Consider the following 21,809-nt stretch of genomic DNA (forward strand, 5'->3'; position numbering starts at 1 on the left):
GGCCTTTTCTCTCTCAGAAAATGCTTGCAGGTCCCCAACCCTCTTGATGGAGGTAAGCGCAATCAGGAGGGCCATCTTCAAGGAGAGGGCTTGCAGCTCGACTGACTCTAGCTGCTCCAACGGGGCCCAGGAGGACCACTGAGAGATCCCCTGAGGGGAAGAGGTGTGGCATAGTAGGATTGAGCCTCCAGGCGTGTCTGAGGAACCTGATGATCAGGTCGTGCTTTCCTAGGGACTTACCGTTCACCACGTCATGGTGGGCTGCTATGGCGGTCACATATACCTTCTAGGTGGAGGGGGACAGCCACCCCTCCAGCCTGTCCTGCAGGAAGGAAAGCACTGACCCGACTGCACATTTCTGGTGGTCTTCAGCTCGGGAAGAACACCACCTCATGAACAAACCTCACTTCAGGGCATAAAGCTGCCTCATAGAGAGAGCTCTGGCCTGACTGATCATGTCTACCACTGCCGGTGGTAGGCCAGCTGTGTGCCAGCACGTCTGTCCCGATGGGGGCTCCCGTCAGGGAATACAAGAGCAGGCAGTGGGAGGATTCCCAGGTGAACAGGTCTACCTGTGCTTTGCCAAATAGACTACAAATCAGCTGGACCACCTGGGGGTGGAGTCTCCACTCTCCTTGAACTCCCCAAATCGCCTCCAGCGGCAGCCAGGCCGCCCTCGTACACATAGGTAGAAGGCGCAGCGTGGGGGGGGGGTAGGCGGCTGGAGTGACTTTCCCCCTGGAAGAAGGAAAGCCGCGACTGCAACGTTGCCATGGTCATGTTCTCGCAATGAGAACACGAACCATCCATGAATGCTGCCTCACTGTGATCTCAGCCCTGACATGTGAGGCAGCCCGTGGCCGGAGAAATAACTGCCATATCCATGAATACACAAAAATGGAAAGGCATCTTTAAAAAAAAAATAATACCAATGTGCTGCTCTAATAGAGGAAAATATAATCTTTGCAGAAATATATACGCTCTTAGTAGCGCTGTCGAAGCGCCAAGGGGCGTAATCTGCACTAGGCGCGCAGAAGGAGAGCAAGCCGCTGGAATGTGCCATATATCCAACAGCAAATGCTTCTTTCTGAGGAGAATGAAACAACAGTGGGATTCAGCTCGTTGATACACAACCGCTCAGCTTCGAAGAAAAATTCTGAATGAGTTGCTCATTCCAGCTACTTTTATACCCATATGTGTGTGTGGGGGGGGTATAAAAGTGAGAAAAATCATTTTCTCAAAGATTAGAGCTGTTTGGGTAACGTAATACATGTAACGGGGTTACGTATTTAAAATACAAATTCCACTTCAGTTACAATTTAAATAATTTGTATTTAGAATACAGTATTTAGAATACATATTTAGTCCTTTCAGATGGAAAACATTTGCGATCCAAAGTGCATTTGAACAGCGGTGAAACACTTTCTTATGATGTGTTACATTCATACGAGCAGACAGACAAGTAATTTGAAGTAGGTTCGGAGCAGAAGAAATAGAAATAAACCTTGTGTTTAGCTAAGCTAAAATGTTATTTCTAGCATATTCTTGATAATCATTTTTGTATTGTTTTCCTGAAAAAATATCTAAACATCCTTAAAATAAGATCAATATGGTTTATCTTGTTTTAGAATCAACACTGAATAATATATTTAGGTTTTTCAGAGAATGTATTTTTAACATGTGTATTTTGTCATACTGCACTGACAGAGTTTTTATAGTCAAAACAAGTAAAAAAATCTACCAGTGCTGAAGAAGTAATCCAAAGTATTTAGAATACGTTACTGACATTGAGTAATCTAACAGAATATGTTACAAATGACATTTTACGGCATGTATTCTGTAATCTACATTTAAAAAGTAACCCTCCCAACCCTGGCTATACTTTAAAAACTGTGAGTATTTTAAAGTTTATGGATTAGCCCTTTCACTTCCATTGAAAGTGCCTCCCTCTAACCCAGATATTTGCATTTTTTTAAGAAAAGGAGGGACAGGTCAAAATGTTTTTTTTGCTGTGATCAACAATATGCCACAAATGCTGTTGACTGAGTGAATATCAAGCTTATTGAACCCCTAATATTCCTTTAATGGCAATGCTTTGTACAGTCAAATGTAACACTAAATTCAAATTTACTTCACGTTGTTTGTCATGCTGGGTCTATGTTTAAAAGTTCTTGGCAATCATAGTTTCCTCATTATTCAAATATCAGCACTTACATCTGTATTGTGGAGTCATGGTGACTGAAGGATGTTTGTGCCTCCTAGTGATGGCTGGTTTTTCTTTTCAAATCAATTTGTCTCCAGTGAGAGTAAATAATTGCAAAGCAAACAAATCATCTCTGCCACACTGAACTTTCTTCCATACTCAGCCTCATCTGCCTTGGTTTCAAGCTCACTTTTTCATGCTCAGTGTCACTGTGGTTATGCTGTCCTTCATGGCAATAACAAATTTGTGAGAAATTGCAAGCAACAGGTTTACAGTAAGCCTCAAGTAATTATTGTTGGAATAAAGTAGTGGATAATATCATTATATGAAAGAATAATTCAAATAATCCTAAATCAAACTCAGGAAAATAAAAATTAGGCTATTGTCACTCATTATGTTTAATATTAGGACCAACACCAGGCTCTTTCTCTTTCTCTAAATATATATTGTGATATATGATATTTCAAAATAAATAAATAAATAAAATATCTTCTGTTTCTGTAGAAATATTGAAATATAAAATTTTAAATGTATGTCAATAAAGTAATCTTTAAAATTCAAAGTTACATTTCGACTCAGTTCACGTATTAGCACATTAGAATAGTTTGTACCAAAAAATAACTGTAAATACATTGGCCTAATTTAAATATATGACGACTTTCAGAGGTGCAAAAGACATTATTTGGTCATTTTTTCCTTAACAACTTGAACAGCAGCCTATAAAAAGCACAGTTTAGGTTGTTAGTTTTTTATATATATATATGTGTGTTACAGTTCATTGGTGCATTTTTCTGAGATTATTATCGGTACTTACCACAAATGACAAAATTACTTAAAAAAATAAATAAATTAAATGCAACAGATTAAAATATCACAAATTTAGTCGGCTACTGTAGATCATTTTATTAAAAACAAATGGCAAGTCATAATGATTATAAGTTTATCACATTTTAAGTAAAATTGCATCATTACTTGGATTTACTGCTTAAGAGGAGGGAATCATTATCAGGTTCATGAGCTTGGTGTTGCTTAGTCATGAAAATGTTACAGATACAACGGTGCCACTGAAGTAGATTGACTCAACCTTCTGAATCATGAGACAAAACTGACTCATCTACAGTAACTGGGCCACTGTTGTGATTTAAATGTGTGTAGAATGTGAGTCAGAACAATAAAACATGTATTATGTGCATATTAGTATTTATGCAATAGGGTCAGGATATTGGCATGTTGAAAATATAGTCAAATAATAATGTAGGCTTAAATAGTAGGCTATACATTTATCCCGTTCCCACGATATTTTCATTGGTTTATGATTTGTACAGCAGCGACCTCTGTCGTTAAACAAAATTTTTTCCAAACGCACATTTTTTACCCTTTTTTCCTCCTACCATTCATGTTCATGTAGGCGAGTAACGGCGCGTCCCGGTACACTTGCGTTCTGTAACATTACTGCGACGCTGCCTCTGGCGTTTTTAGCACAACAAGGCGTTAAGTTCATAATGTAATTAATATTCATGAGTTAAGTAGCCTACATAAATACACTTTTTTTTTAACACACTTAATTTGTATAATTATTAAAATAGCTCAGGTAGAGTTTGATGTCTCATTTATTTATTTATTTTTTTGTATATAATATATATGAATTAATTGTATATATTAATTCACCCTAATTACACTTTGTGATTACAGGCTAATTTTCTCAGGTCATTTATTTATTTAAAAATAAATGTGGCTACTTTTATATATATATATTATTATTTTTCTTAGCTGTTAGGCTAAATATCAAAAGAACATCGATTGAAATCTAGAATAACCTCTGTTGCTCAGTTATTGTTGGGGACATTCATACTTTACAGACATTGCAGAGTTTATGTTACATTACAAATTCAGAACATGAATACAGTTACTTCAATTTTTCAGACCCTTAAAATAAGAAGCACAGAAATGTTTTATCAACTTTAAATGTTAAAACATTTATTGACAAGCATTACAGGTAATATTTAGCAACTGTTTGGAATTATTTTGGTCTTTAATGAAAGATGTTACAATAAAGCTTGATTTTACAAGAAGTACTTTAACCACATAAGAGTTTTACTCTTGATAAAGTGTTTTTACTATTTCTTATAAACCATTATTGATAGTGAATCTGATTTAATGTGAAGTCCTGAAATAAAGATTCAGAGGCTCCATATGTTTTTAAACAAACCAGCAGATGGAACTCTAGTGACTTCTAAGTAGCCAGGTGGGTGATTGGTAAGAAGAGCGTGTGAAATAAGACCACCACCATGGCTTTTCCTGTCTCTCCTCTTCTCCCTCCACTGGGTCCCTGATTTGATCTTGAGCAAACTGGTTGAATGGGTCAAAGCGCTCATAGGCATCAACAGATGTGTCAATGTCTGATTCTAGTGGGGCCCTTTTGAGCACAAAATCTACACGTCCGGCTTTCTGCATTTGAGCAGGGAGGTGGACCCTTTTCCTAGCCTTGGAGTACCCTGGTGCAGAGGCTGTCAGGATGTGGATTCCAGGCATCAGAAGTCTCCAGTAATCCCCATTCTCAGCTTATAAGTGAAGGAGAAAATTAGTAAAATCATACATTCGGTGATGCTGCCTAATTTAAATTTACCTAATGTACGTTATAGCTTATTTGCTTTAAAACAACATCAATGATGATAATAATAGGCTTTATAATATATTTAAAATTATATACTTATATATATCATATATCATATATATATATTTTTTTTTTTCACAATAAATTACAATTATTAATGATGGTTATAATAATAATTAACTCTTAATATATTGAATTACCAGTTGATTTAATGTGTTCCTACATATAGAGCCTGAAACAAAAAGCTTGACTGGCACACCTGTTTTGATGTCATGCCTTATCCCCTTGACGGACACAGTAGCTCCTTTGATCCTGTTCCCATCTTCATCTTTCACAATACCTTTAATCCCCTGATGCACCTGTAAAACAATCACTTTGTGGTGTATCATTTACACTTCAGTCTGGCTGTCACAGGCATGAATGGATTGATTCCTCATTTGTTCATTTTCTTTTCACATTGAAGAGGAAAATGAATAAATGGCACACAGAAGGCATATAAACTACATATGCGGTGTAAAGGGCTTGAGGAACCAAGTGTTTCTCCATTAGCATGTGCTCTCTCTTTAATCTGAAAGAAAGAATGAGCTCACCGCCTCCATAAAACTCAAAAGAGCCTCTTTATTTTCTTGCCAGCCTGTGTAAAGATCCTCCTCAGCTGGAAATTTATCACAGCCCAAATCTACTGTGATCTCAAAGCAGTTTGTGTGGAGATAGCTGAAATCTGACATTCCTGCACAAGATTCAAAAAGGATATGATAAACATTCAAAAGCACTCACCCACATAGCTTAGATGGTGAACCAACAACTATGGTCATGCAAAATCTTTTCTTAAAGGTGTCACGTCATGAGGAATAAAATGTTTTTACATATACAGTAAGAGGTCATTCTACTATAAAACCACACTGTAAATTTCAGATCTCAAAATGTCCTCCCCAATGTAATAAAAGCATGCAAAAATGTCTCTTTCTCTACTTTCGTGACTTCCCCACATCACTAGGGGGCTCATTAATTCATAACCATAAATGTTCGCCATACTTATTTAAAGGGATAGTTCACCCAAAAATTTCAATTCTGTAATTTACTCACCCTCATGTTGATCCAAATCAACATGATTTTCTTTTCCTTGGTAGAACAGAACATAAAACAAAATGTTAGGTAGAATGTTCATCCTCAGTCACCTTTCATTTTCATTGTATGAAACAAAGATGCAATGAAAATGAATGGAGACTGAGGCTAAAATTCTGCCTAACAGTTTGTTTTATGTTCCAACAAGGAAAAAAGTATTACGGGTTTGGAACAACATGAGGGTGATTAAATTACAGAATTGTCATTTTTGGGTGAACTATTCCTTTAATAAGCAAGGCAGGTGTAATGTCATCTAACCTTACCTCCTGCAATGCTATACCATTCGGCCCCATTGACTATGCCACCTTTATCTGCAAACATTCCTCCACACCTCCCTGTGTCTTTGTGTGACATGATGGCATGAGCATCTGCATATGTTCTGGCTAACTTCTTAAACACCTGAAAGTGAAATTATGCACACTAAACATCTTAGAAGTGTTGTTTTTGTGCTTTGGATATAAAAACATTGAGTGTTGGAGCCAAGGGAAGAAATATAGACAGTGCACAATATATTGGCAGGGTATACCGTATATACCATATGTACAATGAATTTATGCCAGAAATGTAGTTCTTTGTTTTAGACTTTTTATTACTTTAACAAATATTATATAAGATGTTTTTTTATAGTGCACAATACAGATTTAGCCTAGAGATGTACATTCTGTACAATGTTGTTAAGTCATACCTGCACAGTTGAGATGATTACAATTTAAAAGCACTGACCTGTTCATCTGGAGTGGGAGAGAACATGTTATTTTCTAGTTTTGAAAGGTCATATGGGTAAGAGACCACCAGATCTCCACCATGAAGATTAGCTGATAGGACAAATGGAATTGAGCGTATCCATTTCATTACAGCATATGTTTCTGGAGCAATCTGTGTAAACCACACATAGCAATGTACAATGGAGTTGTGTCTATATTTGACACAATAACAATCTATCATTAAACTGTGTTTGTGACTGTTACTGTCAAAATTTAGATGTCATTTGTAACAATGTGAACTCCTACCTTACCAAACCAGTAAGAATTGGGGATGGGAATGTGGTCAGTACGGTGTTGTTTGTATCTGAGTCGGTTGTGGACAATAGAGGTGAGGTCAGGGAAGTTTCTATTGAGGTCTATATTGTGTGCATTGGCTCGGCCGATGAAATCCACTCTGGGTCTGGCAACCTGCATAGTTCACATTTGAAATGAGAAGGTTGTTATATAAATACTGTATGTATGTATATATTTACACTGGCGGCCAACATTTTGGAATAATGTACAGATTTTGCTCTTATGGAAAGAAATTGTTACTGTTATTCACCAAAGTGGCATTCAACTGATCACAATGTATAGTCAGGACATTAATAACATCAAAAATTACTATTACAGTTTGATTTTTATTTTACAGAACATCTTAAACTATTTCTCATCAAAAAATCCTCCATGTGCAGCAATGACAGCTTTGCAGATCCTTGGCATTCTAGCTGTCTGTTTTTCTAGATACTCAGGTGACATTTCACCCCACACTTCCTGTAGCACTTGCCATAGATGTGTCTGTCTTGTCGGGCAGTTCTCACGCACCTTACAGTCTAGCTGATCCCACAAAAGCTCAATGGGATTAAGAACCATAACACACTTTTCCAATGATCTGTTGTCCAATATCTGTTTCTTTGCCCACTCTAATGTTTTCATTTTGTTTTTCTGTTTCAAAAGTGGCTTTTTCTTTGCAATTCTTCCCATAAGGCCTGAACCCCAGAGTCTTCTCTTTACTGTTGTACATGAAACTGGTGTTGAGCAGGTTTAATTCAATGAAGCTGTCAGCTGAGAACATGTGAGGTGTCTATTTCTCAAACTAGAAACTCTGATGTACCTTATCCTATTGTTTAGTTGTACATCTGGCCTTCCACATCTCTTTCTGTCCTTGTCTTTGAAGACTGTAGTGTACACTTTTGTATGAAATCTTCAGTTTTTTGGCAGTTTCAAGCATTGTATAGCCTTCATTCCTCATAACAATGATTTACTGATGAGTTCCTAGAGAAAGCTGTTTTTTGTTGCAATTTTTGACCTAATATTGACCTTAAGACATGCCAGTCTATTGCATACTGTGGCAACTCAAAAACAAACACAAAGACAATGTTAAGGTTAATTTAATTAAATAGCTTTCAACTGTGTTTGATATAATGGAAAGTGATTTTCTATGACCAAATTAGCAATTTAGCATGATTACTCAAGGATAAGGTGTTTGAGTGATGGCTGCTGGAAATGTGGCCTGTCTAGATTTGATAAAAATTATTTTTTCAAATAGTGATGGTGCTGTTTTTTACATTAGTAATGTCCTGACTATACTTTGTGAGTAATTTTAAACTCTAGGCAGGGAAAGTTCATTTCATGCACAATGGTAATTTAAAGTGATTTAGACATGAAAAAGTGATTTAGACAAGGAAAAAAAACAAGAAAGAAAAAATTAATTAAAGTTTAATAATAAAAAAAGAATAATAAAGGAAATAAAAATAATACATAAAAGATGTAAACAGAAAAAAACATAATGCAAGTACAGTGCTTAGTCCAGTCTAAAAGATATCCAGGCCAACTCTATAAAGATATCATCAAAGAAAACTCTCATCCCAACCATGGACTCTATATCCCTCGTCCATCTAAAAGTGCAAAAGAACTAGCAGACTCAGGAACAGCTTTTTCCCCTTAGCTATCAACCTGCTGAACGCAGTAGCCAGGCACTACCCACCCCCACACACACTCCCACCAAACAAAACTGCTGACTGCTCTATTGCACATTCTTGCCCTTTCTTAATACTACTTAATACAATACTTCTTATAATATATTACTAATCGAATCTACTCAGAGAATATTCAGGTAAATATACGTGTTTTCAGTCTTGACTGGAAAACGTCTGTAAAAGCAAAATGCTTAGGGTATTCAATTTAATCTGAAAAAAAAAAAAAACGTATCAGTCTGAAAAACAAAATGCTTAAGATATTTTAAATTTCAATAAAACATTTATATGATGTTCCTTTTCTAGAAAAAGAATAATGTCAAGACTTCCCACAACTCATCTGTCTTTACCTCATCATAATCAGAATCACTTCCACTCTGCACCTCAGCAGAGGCCAGCTCGTATCCATCAGGATTCATGGATGGGAGGATGTGAATACGAGTGGTGTTGATAAGAGTCTGGATCCGGCTGTTACCAAGCAGGTATTCAGAGCACAAGTTCTGGGCAAGATAGATCAGAAGCTCTTTGCCCATGGCCTCATTCCCATGAATGTTTCCAATGTATTTGACCTCTGGTTCCACTACCCAAAAAAACACAGTAGAGGGAAAAGTACAGTAAATGGACTGTTTGTAGTAGTTCAGATTTAAAGGTGCACCCAGTCATTTTTTCCTCATTAAAAAACTTTGAACTCCTAAAGATATGAATTGTAATTTTGCAATATATGTAGGAAATCATGAACACTCACATTAAATTGAAGACTCCCTTAATCTCAATAACCGTACTGTTATTTGACACTTTCATTCATTGATTAAAGTAATCATGACTGACTGTGACAACTAAAATTCTACAATGGCATCTGTAACTGAAACTATTGATTTAAAATTATTCTTCATCCAAGCTGCTAGGTATCAGATGACACAAAGACAAAAGTTTAGTGCACCTTTAATGACTTTGAGAAAACAATTCCAATAAAGAACACATTTCTGGAAATTACATGGCAGAAACTCCATGTCACCATTTGTCAGTAAACTTTTGGATAATTTATTTTCTCTTTAGGAAAATGTGTGTGAATGTTTAAGGGGTAATGTTTAGAGACTGTAATTAAAAACAATTGTTGCCTGAAACTGTATAAACAGTGTTCTTATTTTATGTTCAGCTTCAGTGCTGTAAATCAGAATGTGGAAGAATCCCCAGAAATTTGCTCAAAATGAAAATTCTGTCATCATTTACTCACTCTCATGTTGTTCCAAACCCATATGACATCGGATTTTCTTTCTTCCATGAAACACAAAAGGCAGAATGTTAGCCTTAGTTCCCATCAGAAGTAGACCGTAGAAGTAGATATATCGGTTTTACTGATTCATCTCTTTTTGGAACAATCGGTTATCGGCAAAAATATATGCCGATAGTTGCCAATCCTCCAAAAGATTCGACATTTCGAACAACTTAATTCTTAACAGTGGCCCCAGAGGTGAAATAAAAACAATCACTGACTAACAATATTCATCTATACATTCATCCTCACTTAAATGCAAATTCGGTTATTTTGATTAGATAAATCATGTGATCTAAATTGAAGCAAGGGCATGAAAAGAAAATGAAACTAAAAACTTGCACCGTCAGCACATGCATCATGTCTCCAACTTCATATCTTGTGAATAATAATCAAAAAACCACATCTAATGAAAAATTCTCTGATTTTGGTTGCAGAACAAACTGCATCTGGGATTTTATTCATTTTTCACTCTTGTAGCCTCTGTATCTGTGCCCATCATAGTAAGGAAATCTAAGAAAAAAATGTACATTCAAAAAATGTATTAAAAAAATTATCGGCTGATTAATCAGTTATCTGCCTTTCCACCACCTGAGATATCGGTATCTGCAAAATCCACTATCGGCCGACCTCTAGTCACCATTCACTTTCATTATATGGAAAAAATATGAGGATGAGTAAATAATGACAGAATTAAATTTATTTGGTGAACTATCCCTAAGGAATTGTTTTGTCTGTTTTTTTTGCTAATCCTGTAGATAGAAGTTACTCACATAGTTCATGTTCTCCAGGGTTGCTTGAAAACTCAATCACAAGCAGATCTTTTCCTTCAACACTTTTACCAATACTGTATGTTCTGGAGATGTGGGCACAGCGTGCTGCTGTTATCTTCATAATATTAAACATTTGTGTGATGGAGTGATAGGTGAACTTTATAGTTGTCAAAGGATCCTCTGGTGGGACACTAGCCATGAACATCTCCTGCTTCTCTGCAGATGAGAAATGACTAAATGTTAGTGACTGTAACCATAATAAACTTTTCATTACAGGAAAAGCACAAACAGAAAATTGTGTGACATTTTTCAACACCAAATTCGATTCAAATGAGAAGCCAAATATATGACTAACCAAATCAGAACTAACAACAAAGTACTCACATCAAAAGGCTGCAATCTATCCTCTATGAAAATAAGTAAATACAATAAAGCCTCTAAACGTTTAGACCTTTTCAAGTAGAAAAAGACAACTAATTAGGCTAATTGTGATCACACTAAACTAAAGGTTGCAGAACATCTGCAATACCACAGTAAACATTTTCTATAATTCTAAGAAATGTCAAGCTGCCTAATCACCCTTGGTTAGAGATAGAAAAATGTTTGCTGTAGCCTCAGTTGCCACAGACCAATTACCAAAAGATCAAAGATGAAGAATAATGCTTTGTTGATCAAAACTGTGTCTAGGAAACATTATGATATGGAAATAATTAAAAAAGATTACAGGCTGTGCGAAACATCTGTTTATGTTTTGGGTTGCTTTGGGAATCAGTGGCATACAATAAATTCTGCAGTAAAAGAAAAAGACAGCATGTGCCAAAAATTAAACAAGCCTTTAACTAAAACCTTAAAATAAAGATTGTGCCACTGATTTAACATTTATTATTGTATTCGCACACATCATAGCCCACAACACCATTGTGTTACATTTCCAGGAACAGTAAATAAGGTATTTCTTCAACTTCAACCACTTTTGGCACTGCATGTGGACATATAGAAAGTAAAGTCTTGGTAAAACATTTTTCAAACTCTCACAATTTTTTTCAATTTGCCTACTAACAATTTCCAACAGTGTATGTACATGTGCCACAGGATATTTTCAGTTGTTTCTGAAAATCTTTCTGAAAGATGAAAATGTCATCTTAAATACTGTATTGTGTTCAATAGAATTCTGTTTTGGAAATGACGGTGATGGAAATTAAAATTGTTTTAATTGTTGCTAAGGATAATTACATAGCTTACATTTAATGCATCATAAATACACAAAATTAAATAATGTTTTCACACTTTCTGCACAATTTGGCAAAATTATAGATAAAAAAAAGTTATATTTACCATAATTTATCTTTTTTCAAACTTTGCTTGTCTCTTATATCACCTCAAGCAGGCTCTTTGCACACTAACTTTAAAAAAAAAATTGTATGGTGTGGTGGAAATGATGACAACTGTGGGACAGTTGTAATTTTTGTAAACGCAATAGAAATCACTTTCACAAAACTGATATTTCACTTTTAATAAACCATTATTATTTATTTTTTTAGATAATCATTAGGGCAGGCTATTGATACAGATTTCCTGATTCTATTAAATTCTGATTCATTTATAAACTCAATTCAATTCACTTTGATTCCAATTTCTATTCGATTCCATATTGATTCATATGGGTATATTTCAGTTATAATGCCCCTTTTACTTAAATATGAAAGACACTCTCTCCCAGCTAATGCTGTTAATTATACAGGAACCTTCTAACTAGGTTAATTTGACAAAATATTTTTTATTCGTTTTTCATCATATTGGTCACATATTAGCTTTTTTAAAATAAATAAATCCAAGTATCCAATCAATAAATATGATATTATATTGCATATGTAAATTTTTGATACATGTTTATTGTTTGATTGCATCTTTTGTACTATTTATAAATATTTACATTGATTTGAACACACGCTAAAACTCCGTACCGGTACTGTCTCTTTAAGATAACGAATCGGTTACCTAACATAACCTCGGTTCTCTCTAGATGAGGGAACGAGTATTGCGTAAGCTAGCTTACGCTACGGGAAAGATTCATCTTTTCTGAGATATTGAAGCCAAACAATTCTCCTTAATTTTGTATCATTTGTCAACGCAGTGCAGCAACTGCAGACCTTGAGCGGGCTAGCTAGCGAGCTCATTGGTTGCTCTGCGGCAACTGCTGCAGCCTATAGACGAACTTGGGCGAACTTCGCGTCCAATGAGAAGCGTCCATGCGCTACTGCATCAAAGCCCGCCAAAATGGGCGTGGCTAGAGTGCATATAAGCGTAGTTCGTGAGGCTGGAACCCTGGTTTTCATTGAATGAAGCGAAAGTCAGCTCGTGGCGCGAAGCACGGCCGGCTACGCAATACTCGTTCCCTCATCTAGAGAGAACCGAGGTTACGTTAGGTAACCGATTACGTTCTCTTACGAGAGGTTCTCTCATATTAGCGTAAGCTAGCTTACGCTACGGGAACCCATTGTCAATGCCGTCGCGCTCAAGCATCCACTGCATGAGCCCGGGGTGGGGGACCCGGGGAGCCCTTGTGAGTGGGGAAATAATATTTGGCCGGCAAGAGTGCGGGCCAGTGTGTGTGTAATACATAAGCACATAGTGGGAAGGGAGCGGCAGAGCGGCGGTGCCGGTCTGTGTGGAATGAGTCCCATCAGTGCAGCTCACCAGGGGAGCTGTAGCGTATTAAACCGCTAGTAGTTTTGCCTGCAGGGCGGGCACTTCCAGATTGTAAAATCTGACAAAGGTGGAGGGAAGCCCAGCCCGCTGCCACACATATGTCGTGAATGGAAATCCCGCTGGACCATGCCCACGATGAGGCCATGCCTCTAGTGGAGTGAGCCCTAATGCCCAACGGGCATGGCAGGTCTTTTGACGCGTATGCGGCAGCAATAGCGTCCACTATCCATCTAGACAGTGTCTGTTTCGAGGTGGCGAGACCTTTGGTGCGCCCTCGAGCGAAACGAAAGCTGCTCAGAGCGTCTGAAAGAGGCGGAGCGCGCAGTATACAATCTCAGTGCTCTGACTGGGCAAAGGAGATTGGCGTCGCGTTCGCTATCGGATGCTGGCAGCGCCGATAGGAAATGACCTGTGCTCTGAAAGGAGTACCGATCACCTTGGGAACATAGCCGTGTCTAGGCTTTAAAATGACCTTGGAGTCACTTGGTCCGAACTCAAGACACGCAGGCTGACAGACAGCGCGTGAAGGTCTCTCACGCGTTTGACTGATGACAGGGCAGTCAGAAAAGCGGTTTTGAGTGAAAGGTATTTCAAATCCACGGATTGAAGCGGTTCGAAAGGGGGCTTTCATAGTTTCGAGAACTATAGAAAGATCCCAGATAGGAACCGATGGAGAGCGCGGGGTTCATCCTTCTAGCTCCCTTGAGGAAGCGGATGACCAGCTCGTTTTTCCCAGTGACTGGCCGTGCAGGGGTTCAGCGAGCGCCGCGGCGGCCGCCACATACACTTTGGCGTGGATGGGGATCTGCCCTTATCCAGCAGCTCTTGTAAAAACACGAGCAGCGGCGACACCCCACATGTCCGTGGGTCCAGGTCTCTGTCGGTGCACCATTTTGAAAACACAGACCATTTTGGCGCATAGAGTCTTCTCGTGGAAGGGGCTCTAGCGTGTATGATGGTGTTTATTACCCCTTCTGGCAGAGCGACGGGTAGTCGTTGATCACCCGCGTGCAGCGCCCAGCGCTCTGGGTGGGGATGCCAGATCGTGCCGCGAGCTTGAGAGAGGAGATCTGCTCTCACTGGGATGGGCCGCGGCTGTCAGTGACAGCTGCGTAAGCTCCGGGAACCATGTCTGATTCTCCCAACGCGGGGCTATGAGGAGCACCGAGTGGCGTGTTTCCCTGATCCTCTGCATTACCTGTGGCAATAGCGAGGCGGGAGGGAAGGCGTAAAGCGGGCGGTTGGGCCAGTCCTGGGCCAGCGCGTCCTCGCTTCGAGAAAAATATTGGGCAGTGAGAGTTCTCTTCTGGCGCTAAAGAGGTCTATCTCTGCTCTGCGAATATGCACCATAACTTCTGGACTGTTTGAGCGTGCAGGGACCATTCCCCTGGAGGAATATTGTCTCTGGACAGTCTGCCTGGGCCGTCGTTCAGGTGGCCTGGCACGTGCGTCGCCCTCAGCGGCGCAGGTGGCACTGGGACCAACTCAGTATGCGTTTCGGTCAGATGGAAGAGGTTCCTGGATCTGACACCGCCCTGGCGGTTTAGGTAGGATACCACAGATCTGTTGTCGAGCGGACCAGGGCGTGGTGACCCTGAATGACCAGGAGAAAGCGCACAAGCGCGTACTCGACCGCTATCATTTCCAGACAATTTATGTGAAGGAGCTTTTCCTGAACTGACCATAGGCCAAAACCGGAGAGCCCTCACAGACCGCGCCCCAACCCGTGTTGGGCGCGTCTGTCGAGATGACTTTTCGGCGAGATACAGCTCCCATCGTCACTCCCGCTGATACCATTCGGCCACTGTCCAGGGCTGCAGAGCTGAAATACAGGTCTGAGTCACCTTGATCGGCTGGCGGCCTGTGGCCCAAGCCCGGCGAGACGCGCGGTGTTTAGCCAATGCTGAAGCGGGCATGCAAAGTAAACCTAGCTGAAGTACTGCTGCGGCTGAGGCCATGTAACCTAGCACTCTCTGAAATTTTTTCAGAGGCGTGAGGCTGTTCATCTGAAAGGACGCGGCTAGTCGCTGAACACGCGCGCTGTGTAGATAAGCGAGCCGTCATTGCCACGGAGTCTAGTTCTATTCCAAGGAAGGAAATTGCCTGACTGGGCTGTAGTGAGCTCTTGGTCCAGTTGACTGCAAGACCCAAACTGTTCAGATGGCTGAGGAGAACTGTTCTGTGAGACAGAAGCTCCGTATGTGACTGTGCGGCGATCGAACTGTAGCAAATAGCCCTGTTTTATTGTGCTTAACACCCATTTGGATATCCCTGGGATAGCTTCCCACGCTTTGAAGCGTAACGCTAGAGGGTGAATGGCCAAATCGCCCTGATTGTTGCACACAGCGCGCTGAACAGAATGTGTGAGCGTGCTTACTGTGCTTATGCATGACTGCTCGCAGACAGCAGGGACAGGCTGTTCTGTGAGTGACTTCCCGATTGAGGTGAATGGGGAAAGAGTCACATCTGTTAAGTGATCTTGCGAGCATAGTCACGAGCACGGGACTTACATACAGAGAAGTGTTTGCTGGCCGTGTGACAGAGCGGGCAGAGAATGGGCGCCGCGCGTATTCGTGAGCGTGTTTATTGACTCTAACACTCGGCGGGCTGTGTCCGCTTTATGTGAGTGGGCTCTGATCGGGACACGGAAGTGTAATGCTTGTGTGTAGAGGTGAACACTGGATTGTGGGCACATTTTCTACACATAAGGCTGGTCGTGTGACAGAGCGGCCAGAGAAGGAGCGCAGCGCGGATTCGTAGGCGCGTTTATTGACTCTAACACTCGAGCAGGCTGTGTCCGCTTTATGTGAGTGGGCTCTGATAGGAACACGGGAAGTGTAATGCTTGTGTGTAGGGGTGAACACTGGATTGTGGGCACATTTTCTACACATAAGGCATGTTTGCTCTTTACAAGATTTCTTTGGGTCGGCGTGAAAATGGAGTTTGAGTGCAGGCAAGCGGGCAGTATCACCGGCTTGTTGGCTGCTGAATCCACCACTGTAGTAGCCTGAGAGAGGGGACTGACAGGGGCGAAGCTTTGACGGTGGTCCGGCCGGCGGGACTGAGCCGTCGTTTTTTCAACAAGGCTAGGAGGACTTCGGTTGCTCAGGTTTCAGCGCAACCTTAGACCGAGGCCCGCGAGGCGGCGGTCTGCGGCGGCTGTCTGAGCCTGATCGAGGCGGCTGCCCTGTCGACGCTGAGAAGTCTGACTTTGTTGAGCTGGGCGCTGTGAAGAGGCTGGTGCAGGAGGCTGGTCACGTGGGCGGCCTGCAGAGGAGCTAAGCGACGCGGCAGGAAGAGGTTCATGGCTTGGGTGGCTTTCTGGACTTCTGAAAGCGGTCAACAATGCCACTCACCGCGGAGCCGAAGAGACCCGGTCGGAGAGAGCGGTGCGTTGAGGAACGTGGAGCGCTCTGCTTCTCCCATGTCGGCTAGCATTAGCCACAGGTGTCTCTCGGTCACAGTCAGCGAGGCCATGCACTTCCCTAGAGCTTGGGCTGCAGCTTTGGTGGCCTTGAGGGCGAGGTCCGTCGCGCTTCTTAGATCTGTAACAGCCTCTGGGTGCCTGCCTTTCTCATCCCACTCCCGAAGAAGGTCCGCTTGGAGGATCTGTAAGGCGGCCATGGAGTGCAGAGCAGATGCGGCTTGGCCGGCGGGAATAGGCACGGCCAACATAGGCGGAAGTCGCTCTGCAGGCCTTAGGCGGGAGCACTGGCTTAGACCGCCATCTCGCGAGGGCGGGCAAAGGTGTGCTGCTACTGAATCCTCGACCGGGGGATGGAGGAGTAGCCCTTCTCGGTGGCGCCGTCCACCGAGCGAGAAGGGTGGAGGCGTGGGAACAGATCCTGGCCGAGAAAGGCGGCGTTGCGCTGGCGGCGGCTCTGAAGAAAGCAGCCGTCGAGTCTGTTGGGAGCCTGCTCAGGGGCGGTGACCACTTCGAGCCCAGGCGGTCGGCGGCCTGTGTGAGGGCGTGTTAGTTCCCCGCCGACTCGGCGTGGGTCCTGCTGGATTCCTGGGCGAGGAGGAGGCGTGGGAGCCTGACCACTCCTCGCTGTCGAAGCCATGATGGAACAGCCCTTATCCTCCGCCTCGATCCTCCGAGATGGCGCAGTGCGGCGGCTGGCGGCAACTCGCGAGTCGGGGGCAGGGAGGGTGAGGCGATGCTTTCGAGGGAGAGGCTCGGCGAGGCAGTCGCTTCTATCACCGGTTCTGGCAGCCTTTGGGGCGGCGCTTTTTCCTGCTTGCGAGCGGAAGGCGGCGGCGGCTTCGGTTCTGAGTGCTCGAGTCGAGCCCGCGGGGTCGACATCGAAGCTCCTCGCAGAGGTCGAATCCGCCTTCAGCGAGGCGAGCTCTGCATGCCCCAGTCCCAGGCAGAGGCGCAGATGATGTTGCGGTCTCCGGCTGAGAGGGGCGTGGCATGAAGCGCCAAGTGGTGCGAGGCATCTTAAAAAGACGCTCGTTACTCTTTTGTGAAGTGTTACTCTTTTGTGAAGTTCGTTAAGAACTAGCTTGCTCTAAAAAGGATACGTCGCCGGATGGCGTAGCTCGCAGGATGGCTGAAGGTGGCGGAGACGGCCGGCTTCTTCGGCGCTGTCCAAGCTTGCTAGATGCCCCTCGAGCGGCAGCGGCTTCCAGTTCAGAGATGCGAAGAGCTTCGCTGAAGAGATGAAAATCAGGGTTCCAGCCTCACGAACTACGCTTATATGCACTCTAGCCATGCCCATTTTGGCGGGCTTTGATGCAATAGCGCGCCGACGCCTCTCATTGGACGCGAGTTACGCCCAAGTTCGATCTATAGGCTGCAGCAGTTGCCGCAGAGCAACCAATGAGCTCGCTAGCTAGCCCGCTCAAGGTCTGCAGTTGCTGCACTGCGTTGACAAATGATACAAAATTAAAGATAATTTTTTGGCTTCAATATCTCAGAAAAGATGAATCTTTACCGTAGCGTAAGCTAGCTTACGCAATACGAGAGAACCTCTCGTAAGAGAACCGGCATTTCTGTAAAGAGCGTCTGTAAATGAGCACATATTAACGAGAGAGACTCAAATGGATTTATCTCATCCATGCTATGCATGATATGAATTAAATGTTTACTTTTTGTTGTTTTTGATGAACAACTGACTGTAAAGAACAGAAAAGATAATAAAAGAGACATTATTCAATGACAAATGGGGTTGTGTGAATCTCATCTTGGACATACATTCAGTATATATACTTCAATACTATTCAATGCACAATTACTGGCGAGTGAAACATGACTCTTTATCAGCCACTTGCCAAATATATACATTTTTAGTCACATATGTGAGTGATTTATTGACATTGTAGAGGGTGGCCGCAAAGCGTAAAAGATTGATCTTGGGATTTAAGAATCGAGATTGTTCAAACAAATATTGCGATGCATTGGAAAAACTATATTTTTAACCAACCCCTAAATATTATAGTTTTAAACTTAATAATTTGTTTACATTTGTAGAATTTTAATAGTTTAATATTGAAAGTATGAGCCTGTAAAATCTATTCATAAAAGGCATTTGAAAAGTATCAAAATAATATGAATAAATTAAGGCCTAGTTAAAAGTTTACAATTCAGTTTTAATGAAACATTATAAGAAAAAGAAAAAATTCTGCTTCTGGTGTAAGCACTGTATACACTACATTTACCTCTCAGGCCTTCCAAAGGGTCATAACAGCCCTCTTCTTCACTGACAAAGAACCGATCACAGTCTAAGAAATAGGGCCAGGCCATGTTGATGCCCTCAAATGCATGCGCACAGCTTTTTTGCACTAACTCACACGAGCTGCGGCAGGGTTTAATGATCGTTCCTTTCTCACAACGTAGGGCGAGCACTGAGCAGCCCAGCATGCGGATGTCTGGGCTGCACTCTCCATTCAGTAAAGAATGGATCACACTCAAGAGCAGGTACTCTGTGCTCAGCTCAGCTTCATCACGTGTCTTGTGCCCAAGGATGTTAGGGAAAATAGTCTTGGTGTAGGACATGTCATCACAGTATCCAAGAACAATGTCTGTGCACTTGGCTGAGAGTAAAGAGAAAACAAACATACTATAATGTCTGCAGAGTGTAACAAGTGTTGCAAAGGTATATTTAAATGTAATGTCTACAAAAAATACTTCAATTGAATATCTTGCCCAAAAATTAATTCATGAGTTCATATTGCTTCAAACTTGGATGACATACTTTCCTTCATGGAACGCAAAAGGAAATGTTTGGCAGTGTGTTAGTCCCAGTCACCATTCAGTCATTGCATTTTTTTTCTCCATACAATTAAAGTGAATGGTGGTCTTTCTGCCTAATATCTCCTTTTGTGTTCAACGGAATAAAGAAAGTCACATGGAACAACATAAGGGTGAGCATATGATGATAATATTTCCAATTGTGGCAAATATATTGATTTTCAATGACTTTAGACATGACAGTGGGTTGTTCATGTACCATATGACTCAATGGTTATGATTAGTTATTTTGCCCTTTTTTTCTGAACTATACACCATACAATTCAAAATCTTCATAATGCATGCTCGAGTGTGCCTTATGATATATGTCATGTGATTGTGAGCTAAAGTGAAGAGTTCAGCCTGTGATATAGACCTTTATTAAAATGTTTTTGTATATGTATAAACAATTAATAAACAAATAACTCAAGGCTGGGTGTATATTTAGAATATTCTTAATAGACTATTCCATTGCAGTTTTTTTTAGATTAATATATCAATATTTCATTGTGCAATAGATCATTGAGGCAGTCATCTGAGGTTCTATCCTGCAGAAAGAGCTCATCTTAAAATAGAAAATAACATTGAGTTGTTTTTTTTTTCTTGCTACCTCCTTTTATATGATGATAATATCGTATCATTCTTCATACAATATCGAGGGTGTGTGGAAGAGTTCAATTACTACACCATTTTCCAAATGATTAAAGGTCTATAAAATGGCCTTCATCTTATTTAATATAACAAAATATCTCCTTGTATAGGAGTGACCTTTGAACTCCTATTGATTTGTTTTTAAATTATTATTGCAAACAGTTGAGTGCATACGTTTGCATCCCCCTTGGAGAATCTGCTGTTTATTATTAAAAAATTAAAATAAAAAAAGAGGGATAATAAAAATATTTAGTACTGTTCCGATGAAGCAATTTGACTACAGATAATACATATATTCTGTATATGTATTATCTGAGGTGTGTAGAATACTTATGAGACAAAAGGGCATGAAAACTTATTCACTTAACTGTATGTTAAATTGATGTGCTCTTGATTTAACAAAAATCGTGACACTTACGTTTCTCCTCAACTGGAACCTTGCATGGTCCTGTCAAAGTACAGAGTGCGTCATTGTGAAATAGCTTATATGCAACACTTGATGGCGCTACTGCAGCGACTAATGTAACAATTATCTGTAGTTGCCCAAGTATTGACAACGTGTTTTTAAACAACGTTTACAACAACGTTCTAACGCATTTTCCATGTATCATTTAAATGTACGTTTTAATAATTAGACATAGCAAAATCTTAGTGAAAGAAGACTGTTAAATCCCCAAATTTACTGTTGTATATTACTTATATGGAGTTTGAATAAGTATATGAAATTAAATATATTTTCAATAGTAGCCTAATAGTAGTAGAAAAGGCATGTGTGAAAGCAACTGCTTACCCTGAAAATAGTTGCCAGGTTCGCAACGAGACGGCACACACCGAACCAGAGTCACAAAAACGCTCAGTGTAAGAACTGCCTTCATTTTTATATCCAGACTTCGTTGAAGCACTCTTGCGATGGTCCCTTTAAATGGAACTAAAACTTTCTGAAAAGTTTATCATGTACGGGTTCCTTGCTTGAACTTTGTTCCGTCACCTATCAAATTTGAATGTGCACGCGGGCAGAAAACATCAAGACGAAACGATGAGATGGCGGAAGATGTTGAGCTGCCTCATTCCTGGCGCTGAAAACATTACATTTTATCAACCCTCGGTGTAACCTACTGGAGAAGGTAAACGGCACTTTATCTCCAACGTCCACTCCAGTGTTTACGGTGTACCAGGGGAAGTCTGGATATGGATAATGATGAAATCCTCCAAACTGTACACTTGTTCGAGGATTTTGCAGAGAGCCCACTGACTTTTAAAGGAATATCCTGGGTTCAAAACAAGTTAAGCTCAATCAACAGCATATGTAACATTGATTATCACAAAAATTTATTTTGACTTACCCCTCTTTTATATATATATATATATATATATATATATATATATATATATATATATATATATATATATATATATATATATATATATATATGTATATGCTAAAATCTGGGTTTCATTGAAGCACTTACAATGGAAGTGAATGGGGCCAATCTGCAAACGTTAAATT

General features: G+C 40.7%; 1 protein-coding gene across 1 annotated transcript; it reads right to left on the reverse strand.

The window, feature by feature from the left end:
* Positions 1 to 4,191: 4,191 nt before the first annotated feature.
* Positions 4,192 to 21,494, reverse strand: LOC127659836 (carboxypeptidase Z-like). The gene is made up of 11 exons (XM_052149788.1): positions 21,093 to 21,494; positions 20,721 to 20,750; positions 19,081 to 19,455; positions 10,708 to 10,923; positions 9,012 to 9,241; positions 6,953 to 7,114; positions 6,666 to 6,818; positions 6,206 to 6,341; positions 5,408 to 5,547; positions 5,077 to 5,176; positions 4,192 to 4,764 (listed from the first exon to the last, which is right to left on the reverse strand). Exons 1-11 carry the CDS (start codon positions 21,175 to 21,177, stop codon positions 4,427 to 4,429), a joined length of 1,965 nt encoding a protein of 654 aa, XP_052005748.1. The 5' UTR covers positions 21,178 to 21,494; the 3' UTR covers positions 4,192 to 4,426.
* Positions 21,495 to 21,809: the final 315 nt, after the last annotated feature.

The sequence above is a fragment of the Xyrauchen texanus genome, chromosome 2 (assembly GCF_025860055.1).
Source record: "Xyrauchen texanus isolate HMW12.3.18 chromosome 2, RBS_HiC_50CHRs, whole genome shotgun sequence".
Classification (NCBI taxonomy): Eukaryota; Metazoa; Chordata; class Actinopteri; order Cypriniformes; family Catostomidae; genus Xyrauchen; species Xyrauchen texanus.

What these genes read in the sequence shown, in the direction of transcription:
- LOC127659836 (XM_052149788.1), bottom strand. Translation starts at nt 21,177, where the DNA reads ATGAAGGCAGTTCTTACACTGAGCGTTTTTGTGACTCTGGTTCGGTGT. An exon ending in CCCTGGAGAACATGAACTAT is followed by an intron (nt 9,242 to 10,707) that starts GTGAGTAACTTC and finishes TTTTTTGGGTAG; the next exon opens with TGGAACCAGAGGTCAAATAC. An exon ending in ATTCTTACTGGTTTGGTAAG is followed by an intron (nt 6,819 to 6,952) that starts GTAGGAGTTCAC and finishes TGGTTTACACAG; the next exon opens with ATTGCTCCAGAAACATATGC.